Source organism: Moschus berezovskii, chromosome 4, assembly GCF_049115385.1.
Source record: "Moschus berezovskii isolate FMDL1 chromosome 4, NW_MosBer_1.0, whole genome shotgun sequence".
Lineage (NCBI taxonomy): Eukaryota > Metazoa > Chordata > Mammalia > Artiodactyla > Moschidae > Moschus > Moschus berezovskii.
The window spans coordinates 16,715,774-16,724,954 of record NC_142463.1 but is presented as its reverse complement, the minus strand read 5'-3'; the positions used below and the strand labels follow the sequence as shown (position 1 = coordinate 16,724,954).

The window sequence follows — 9,181 nt, the reverse complement described above, 5'->3', positions numbered from 1 at the left end:
GGAATGGTTCAGCCTGGACGACATAGAGCCCAGGAGATGCACAGGGCTGGGTTTGAGCCTGACCTTGTCATTGATAGGCTCTGTACCCTTCTCCGAGACTTGGTTTCCTCATCTGAGAATGGAGATGATAACAGACCCCTCCTCCCAAGGTTGCAGGGGCACTTGATGAGAATGGTGGTGGGGCAGAAACAATGCTCCCACTCTGAAGCTCAGTTGTGTCCGACTCTTTGTGACCCCATGGACTGTAGCCTACCAGGCTCCTCAGTCCATGGGATTTTCCAGGCATGAATACTGGAGTGGGTTGCCATTTCCTTCTCCAGGGGACCTTCCCGACCCAGGGATTGAACCTGGGTCTCCCGCACTGTAGGCAGACGCTTTGCTGTCTGAGCTACCAGGGCTGATCTACTCTGAAGTCAAACTCTGTGAATTCAGGCGTCGCCTGTTACCAGTTGTGTGACTTTCAGCAGGTTAGTTAGCCTATTCTTTCCTCGGTTTCCTCATTTTTAAAATGGGAAAGACAAGAATCCCTACTTCGTAGGGTTGAGTGAAGATTCAAACGGGGTAATAGAGGAAAGGCTTTCAGAGCTGCGGTGTTGTTATGGCGTCTGTGCAGAGGGCTCCCACGGGCCTCGCACAGGGAAGGCGCTCATTCAGTGGTAGTTGCCGTTGCTGCCTCCTCCCCAGGCAGGTGGGGGACAAGGCCAGATGGTGCCGGGCTCAGTCTAGACACGAGAGATGGTGCTGGGGAGCCTCCAAAGGGTAAGGGGCACTGTCGGAGCAGTGCTGTGACGCACCTCTGGCATGGTGGGCATAGAGAGCCTGCAGGGTGCAGGGCAGGGAGGAATCTCTGACCTGGCAGGGGTTGTAGGAGTGGGGAGGTAGTGAGGACAGAGGAATGAGAGGAGCCCAGAGAGATGTAGGAGGCCTTGCAAAGGCCCCTGTGAGGGGAGCAGAGGAAGGAGCTGGAGTGGCTGCTGGTCTCAGGAACAGAACTCAGGAGGGGCAGCTAGTCTGGAGGACTTCACCATGGCTGTGGCCTTGGTATCTGTGTTCAGAGGGCACGGCCCAAGGATTTTCTCCTTTCTGGTTGCCTGGGACAGAGACTGAGGAGGAAGCCACCCTGGGAGGCCCTTCTCCCAGGAATTCCCAGCCTCAAGAAGAGCTCGGAAGGCCCTTGGAGGAAAGCGGTGGCTGCAGGGCATCCTCCTTTGGGTGTCCTCAGCTGTGGCCAGGGCCTGGGGTCACAAGGAGGCAGTACCATGGCAGTTCAGAGCAGAGACCCTGGCCCGGACTTCCTGGGAAGAAGCCTGCTTTGCCATTTTGCTGAGCCTGTGATCCCGGGCTCACTAGCTCTCTCTGTACCTGGGCCCCTCATTCATAAAGTGGATGTGGTAATAATGAAGTATCTGCTGCACTGGACTGTTGTGAGAACTCAGTGAGTTAATATCCGCAGAGAATGCAGAGCAGTGCCTAGGGTGTAGCAGATGCTCAGGAGATGCTGGTATCATTAATATTCCTCAGGGCCACCAGGGTGAAGAGAGGGAAGGAAGGCCTCCTGCCTGGAGCTGGCCAGACGGTCCTGGGGAGCCCAGGAAGGGGGACAAGGGTGCACTAAGGCAGCGGGGGGCTGGGGGGTGGGCAGAATCAGCCCAGAAGGGGCACAGGTGGGCTCTTCTCTCCACCTGTCCCACCACACTCCCACCTTCAGGAGAGAGCCCCTGTTCCTCCTCCCATTCTCCCCCATCCGCCCCTATTCTCCCCTCATCATCCCCCCACATCAGGAGCACAGAAGCTCTGGCTCTGCAGCTGGGCCAGGCCCTGAGCTTAGCTTGGGGGTCAGATGGGTCTGGGTGCTCTGCGGCTTCCCAACTCTGTGATCCCAGGCGACTCATTTCCATTCACAACCTCACTCTTCCGATATGAAACAGAGCTCAATGAACCAACTCCACAGACAAGTACACTAGGAAAACGCCTAACTCAGGGGGCAGCTTCCTGGGAAGCTCTGCTCATGCCTCCTGGGGATGAACAAATGGACACCTGGCTCCGAGTGTAGGTGGAGGATCTTTATTGAGCAGCAGGGCTGCTCCAGGAACCAAACTCTTCTCCAACTGTGGGTCCAATTGCTTTGCACCAGATCCAGCTGTCGGGCCCTGGAGGAGAGGGGATGACTGTGGTGGTGGGGACCCCCAGAGCCTGGATGGGAGTGGAGGCTCTGAAGGCAGTGGACTGGTGGGGGCAAGGTTCCTGGGTGAGCTCAAGGCACTCAGGCCATCTCAGCTGCAGCCGGTACAGGCAACATTCACACACAGCTCACAGTCGTCGTTAGCGATGGTCCCTGGGTGGAGGAAAACACTTGTCAGCCGACCCTGAAACATCTGTGGTCCAGAGAGTCACGGACCAGGCAGCCAGAGAAGGCCTGCCTCTGAGCGGGTCTGAGGGAGGGGCCTGGTATCTTTGTCACAGGTTGAGAGGAAGAAAGTTTAAAAGCAGAGAGAGAGGCTTGGACAGTCCCATGTCCTGTCCTTCTAGCAGTGGCTGGGAGAGTCACTCAAACCCTACCTTAGCTTTCCTGCCTGCTCAACAGACAGTATCAACCTGGCCAAGGGGTTGTGAGCATAGCAGGCAGGCAAAGGGACTGACCCAGGGCCTGGTACTTAGTACGTGCTCAGTAAATACTGGCTACTAGAGATGATCATGTAAGTGAAGTAAGTTAGGCTTCCCTGGTGGCTTAGAGGTACAGAATCCCCCTGCCAATGCAGGAGATACATGCTCAATCCCTGGGTTGGGAAGATTCCCCTGGAGAAGGAAATGGTGACCTAATCTAGTATTCTTGCCTGGGAAACCCCATGGACAGAGGACCCTGGTGAGTTACAGTCCATGGGGTCACAAAGTGTTGGACAGGACTAAGGGACTAAACAATGGAACAACAATAGCCATCAGACAAAGATTACCACCCGATACCAATTCTCTGTGGAATCTAATTTTAAAAAATGATACAAATGAACTTATTCACAAAACAGAAACATACTTCCGTTCCATTCCGTTCAGTCGCTCAGTCGTGTCTGACTCTTTGCGACCCCGTGGACTGTAGCCTACCAGGCTTCTCCGTCCATGGGATTTTCCAGGCAAGAGTACTGGAGTGGGGAAACATACTTACAGCTACCCAAAACAAACTTATAGTTACCAAAGAGGGAATGATGTAGGGAGGGATAAATCAGGAGCTTGGGAAGAGCATATACACACGAGTATGTGTGCATGCCCGCTCAGTCACTTCGGGCGTGTCCGACTCTGCGACCCCATGGACTGTAGGCCAACAGGCTCCCCTGACCATGGGATTCTCCAGGCAAGAATACTGGAGTGTGTTACCATGTCCTCCTCCAGGGCATCTTCCCCACTCAGGGACTGAACCCATGTCCCCTGTGTCTCCTGCGTTGCACGTGGATTCTTTGCCACTGAGCATCACTATACATAAGACAGATAACCAACAAGGACCCACTGCACAGCATGAGGAACTTTACTCAATATTCTGTGACAACCTATATGAGAATCTATAGGTTACAGATTAACCTATATAGACATAGGTTATAGATTAAGGTTACAGAGAAAAGAATCCAGAAAATAAAGAATGAATAGATGTCTATGTATAACTGAATCGTTCTGTTGTGTACCCAAAGCCAACACAACATTATAAATCAATGACACTCCAATAAAACTGAAAGAAAAAAAATAAAGGCTAGCCAGTTCCTGCGTTCTCCTGATCAGCTGTTTCATCCCTCGCATTTCAGCTTAGACGTCACCCACTCTGGGAAGCCTTGCAGATTCCCCTTCATGCCCCAGACATGAGCTGTCTCTCTGCTGTGTCCCCGCTGCGCCTCCCTGGTCACCCTATGTATTGCAGTCATTTTTACAGATCCGTTTCCAGTGTCCCTTCCCCCGACCTGTGAAGTCTTGGAGGCGGGCCGATTATCTCTGCCAGGTTGCTGGGAACTGAAGGGGTCCCTGGCATGGCTGATTTCAGCGCCCCAGCCAGGAAGGGCGGGGCTGAGCTTCTTGAATCTCCCTATTCTCAGCCACTAGGTGATTAACAGCAACCACACAAGGCAGAGGGCCTGGGGTGCAGGGAGGAGAGAACAGGAGGGTCAGGGGCTCCGTGGGGGAGGGGGGACTCACTCAAGGCCTGGAAGATGCTAGCTGCGTCCTCCGAGGTGCAGATGGGCCGGAGGTCCAGCGGCAGGGCCGGGTGGCGGCACACAGAGGGCTGGGGGCTCTGGTCTTGCAGGCCGGGGCTGGGCACCCACTGACTCACCAGGTCATTCAGCTGCTTCACCGATCTCAGCTGGACCTGGAAGCCCTGGTACTGGAGGAGGAAGGAGACCTCAGGCATCACAGCCTGAGCAGGGAAGGGGGCAGTGTGCTTCCAGGAGACCAGGGAGCCTCCCTGTTCTCACGGAGTTGGAAAGTCGAGGCGTGGAAGACCACCTGGCAGGTGGGAGGTGGTGCCTGGCACTTCACATCCCCCTGTGCCACAGGCTAACTGGGAGATGAGGTTGAGCAAGGCTGCGATCATGGTGGTTCAAGGCATGGGCTTTGGAGACGGGGGGTCTTTGATTCAAATTCCACTGGCTCACCATCTCTTCCCCACTCTGAACCTCATCTGACAGAGACAGTCAAACTCCACTCCTCCCAGGTGCCTGGTACCCAGGCACCCCCACCCCACCCCCAACTGCTGTAACTGTGTGATTGCTTCTGAACCAACGTGGCAAAATGATGGCAATGCTAGTCTAGCTGGTTGGGCTCCAAGGCCAAGGCTGCAGGGGGAAGCTGACATCCCCACCTCAGGAGTCCCTTATTCCTTCCCCAGGATGCCCAGTCGAATGTGCTACCCAGGAGCCAAGTGGCACCTTGCCAAATGGCAGGCAGGCCCTGCCTCCATCGATGGACTCCTTTTAGCCTCACAGCTGCCCCGTGAGGAGACCTGGACCCCCTGCTGTCTTCTCTCAGGGCCTTTCTGTGTGCTGGGGCCTTTCTCTGCCTGGAGCAGTCCTGGGCTCTGTATCTAGATACCTTCTGCTCATCCTGCAATGTCAGCTCAAGTTAACTCTCTGAGCAAACTTCTCTGGTGGCCATCATCCCCTCTCCACCCACACGTGGGAGAATACAAAGCGTTGTGGGAGCATTAAAGAAGTCTCCCTCCCCTTCTGGGCTCTGCAAGGTCAGGCACTAAGTCTGATTCCCCATCTGACCTCTGACCCGGGATGGGCACTTGAGGAGAGCAACGCAGAATGACCGTCGTTTATTGTTATCATTACTGCCATCACTGCCACTGGCATTCCAGCTGCTTCCACCCACCTGCTCTTTTGGCCCCTGTTGTGTGATTGGGTGTTGGGCTGAGCCCTGGGTCCTGGACTGTCCTTAGTGAGTTTCTCAGCATTCCCTCTCCATCCCAGCCTCTCACCATGGGGACCTTCGGGACCAACCTGGATGTAGACTGACTGTGTGCCCTGCAGCAGCATGAGGAAGACCAGGGCAACCGCACACAGGAGGTACACGGACACCGCCCTGCTGGCCATCTTGCTCCCTCTGTGTCCCGCCGCCGTCCACCTGGCTCCCACCTGCTTCCTCATCTGGCAGCTTCTTATAGGCTGGCCTCCAGCACCCTGGTCACTCATTAACTGGTCAGCCAGGGCGGGGTTGACAGCTGGCTGGCACCCTGACAAGCCCAGGGCCCATTCCCAGGAAGGGGGTTGGGGGTGATGGAGGCAGGGAGGCCCAGAGGACACAGGAGCATGATGCTGGGGTGAGCGCCTGCCTTGTGGGTAAGGCACTGTGCAGCTGGAGTGAGGGAGACCGTTTCACAGCCAGGGGGAGTGAGGCTCCAGAGGTAGGGTACCTTGTCTCAGGTAACGGAGCCAGTCGATACGAGAGAGGGAACTCGGGCCTCTGACTCAGCTGAGCCTAGAGTTTTTCCTCAGGTCAAAAGGTGCAGGCAGGCAGGTGGGCAGATATCAGGCTGACCTCAGGGTTCTCCATGTCCCTAGATCCTTGTGTCTCCCACTCTCCTCTCCCCAGTTTTATTGAAGGACCATCCTTGTGATCAGTGTCTGCCCAGCCCCTCATCCTGCCTCTGCCCGCCATCTCCCAAGTGATGGGTACACCCAGGCCTGGTATTGTCCATCTCACCTGTCAATGCCTTTTAGAAGCCAAAAGCCTAACCTGGCCTGGAGGAAAGAGCACCTGCTTTAGGAGAAGATTGACCAGGGTTCAACCTGATCCTGCTGCAGCTGAGTGATCTTGTCAAGTCGCATCAACTCTAACTGAGCTTCGTTTCCTCTTCCATCACAGGGGCATTGTGACAGGACCCACCACATGAGGCTTCTATGAGAGTGATGAGGCTGGCTCCTCCTGAGCTCATCCTTGTCTGGGGGTAACTCATGCCACCGAATCCCTTGATCTCACAGCTGCCATTCGAGGCAGTGTGTGACCTACCATCTCCGTGATTGAAGGTTGGGTCAAAGTCCGCAAGGGCGTCATTGCCACCGCCAGCTGGGACAGCTGTCAACAGTGCCCATCCCACGGCTCTGCCCTGCCGGGCACGGAGCCTGGCATGCAGTAGGTACTCCATGCTTAACGTTGAATTGAAGCCCAGATAGCCCATCTGGGTATTCTGGGCCCACTCTCCAACTGTGGCTAAAATCTGATGTCACTGTGTTTCCTAAGGCTGATCCTTTCTGCAAAAGCTTAATCCCACCTCATGCTTTTGGGGCTGCTCCCCACTAGCCTGCATGCTTATCCCCTTCTTTCTTATCTTGGGATGAAATGGAAAAAGCTTGAGTGAACTTTGTTATTCCCATTGTCTTGCTTTGAATCCAGACTTTGGCCTACTCTTCTGAGTACGAAGAATTTGATAGACTTACATGACTTCTTATCTGTAAACTGAAATAACCGTCAGAAACAATAACTCTTCTCAAACACGCAGGCGCCGTGCTGTTCTATGAGCAGAATCCCCTTCAATCTGTTGCAACAGGTGTCACAGTTGTCTTCCTTTACAGATGAAGTTCATTTCACAGGCCCAGTGAGTTCAAGCACGTGGTGTGTGCAGCACGCTTTCTCTCTGGAATTTTTGTCTCTGCTCAGCTTATGGGAGAAAAAAGGAACACAGGCCTTGGAGGTAAGGAGCTGCTGCTGCTGCTGCTAAGTTGCTACAGTCGTGTCCGACTCTGTGCGACCCTGTAGACGGCAGCCCACCAGGCTCCACCATCCCTGGGATTCTCCAGGCGAGAACACTGGAGTGGGTTGCCATTTCCTTCAATGCATGAAACTGAAAAGTGAATGTGGAGTCACTCAGTTGTGTCCAACTCTGCGCGACCCCATGGACTGCAGCCTACCAGGCTGCTCCGTCCATGGGATTTTCCAGGCAAGAGAACTGGAGTGCAGTGCCATTGCCTTCTCCAGGAGGTAAGGAGATCCATGTTCAAACCCAGACCCCAGCACTTCTGAACTGTGTGACCTTGGGCAGCTTCTCCAAGTCTTCATCAGTAAGTGGAGGAAATAATGGACCACCTCCCAGTGGCTATTGGGAGGAAAACCTGGACAGTCCCATTCCAAAGGAGCCCATGACTCTCCCTTTCCCCAGAACGTGTGTGGCCCTTGGGGACCACATCGTGAGTCGTGGTTTCCCCGCCCGCCTCTCCTTCCCCATGGCGGCCTCCCTGACAGGCCCCACCTTTGAATCTGCAGCTGCAACACTTCCGATCTTCGAATCCCCAGTCCCCGCGCTCTCCATCAGGCAAGCTCAGCCTCCCTGGCCTGGCTCCAAGAGACAAGGGCCGAGCCTGTAGTGTTTAGAGGGTCCTGTGTCCACGGCCTCCTTCTCTTCTCTGTCTTCCTGCTCTGCCAGCCAGGGACCATCACGCGTCATTCTTTCCCTGGGAACAAGGTGCAACTTCCCCATCTGCCTAGTCTGACTCAGATTCATATTTCAACCCCGTTCTTCCTAATCTCTTCACCAATCCATCATGCCACAGACGCACACCCCTGCCACTGCCCCCAGTCAGCCAGCGTGTGTTGACGTTTCTCAGGGCACTGCCTTCTTGAGGGACATGGGAAGTGACTGTCAGGCCAGCCTGGACTCCGGTCCCTGTGTGGAAGCCTCAAACATAGAGACAAAGTGAGTGACAGCTTGCCTCTGTGTGTTTTGGGGCTGTTCCTCTCTCCACAATGGATCCCTTGCCCAGTGCCCACCGCCACAGTCCTCCATGCCCCCAAACTGACCGTTTCCCAACAGCATTTATCACAGCTGACCACGCCATCTTTCTTGGAATAAAGCATCTTCTTGACTTGGCTTCTAGGACACATGCTCTTCACTTTTTCTACCAGTTTCACTGGCCCATCTTCTCAGTTTCCTTGGCTGTTTTTTCCTTCTCTTCTTGACCTCTAGAGCTTAGAATCCCCAGAGGCTCCAGAGCTCAGTCCTTGGATTACTGTCCTCCGTCTATAATCACCCCCTTGGAGATCTTCTCCAATCTTAAGGACTTTAATGCCATAAGTACCCTAGCCTGACGTCTCCCCTCAGCTCCAGACTCATTTGTCTACCTCCTCAGCATCTCCCGGAACAGGTGTGGGTGCTATCATTCATCAAGTTGCTCAGGTCAGAAATCTAGGGGTCATCCTTGATGCCTGTTTTTGTTTTAATTGCCAAATTCAATTCATTAACCAATCCAGTTTACTCAACCTTTGCAATGTTTCTGGACCCCAATCATGTCTCACCATCTCTATTGCTAATGCCAAGGTCCAAACTATCATCGTTGATCACTGGTCTCATGGGTTATTGCAAGCGCTTTGCATTAGGATTCTCCAGAGAAACAGAACTGATTCTGTTCAATATTTATATATATTCTATTCTCTCTTCTTATCTATCTTCTACCTCTGCTTAGTCGTTCCGTCATGCCTGAGTCTCTTGTAACCCCAAGGACTGTAGCCTGCCAGGCTCCACTGTGCATTGGATTTTCCAGGCAAGACTAGTGGAGTGGGTTGCCATTTCCTTCTCCATCTTCTATCTCTACCTGTCCAGATTTTATTTAATTTTAAAATTTTTATTGGAGAATGGTTGATTTGCAACGTTGTATTAGTGTCAGGTGTACAACAAAATGAGTCAGCTGTACATGTACATATATCTACCCTT

At 53.7% G+C, this 9,181-nt stretch overlaps 1 protein-coding gene across 1 annotated transcript; it reads right to left on the bottom strand.

The window, feature by feature from the left end:
• Positions 1-2,273: 2,273 nt before the first annotated feature.
• Positions 2,274-5,570, bottom strand: GUCA2B (guanylate cyclase activator 2B). Its single transcript, XM_055401603.1, has 3 exons — positions 5,478-5,570; positions 4,171-4,357; positions 2,274-2,335 (listed from the first exon to the last, which is right to left on the bottom strand). Exons 1-3 carry the CDS (start codon positions 5,568-5,570, stop codon positions 2,274-2,276), a joined length of 342 nt encoding a protein of 113 aa, XP_055257578.1.
• Positions 5,571-9,181: the final 3,611 nt, after the last annotated feature.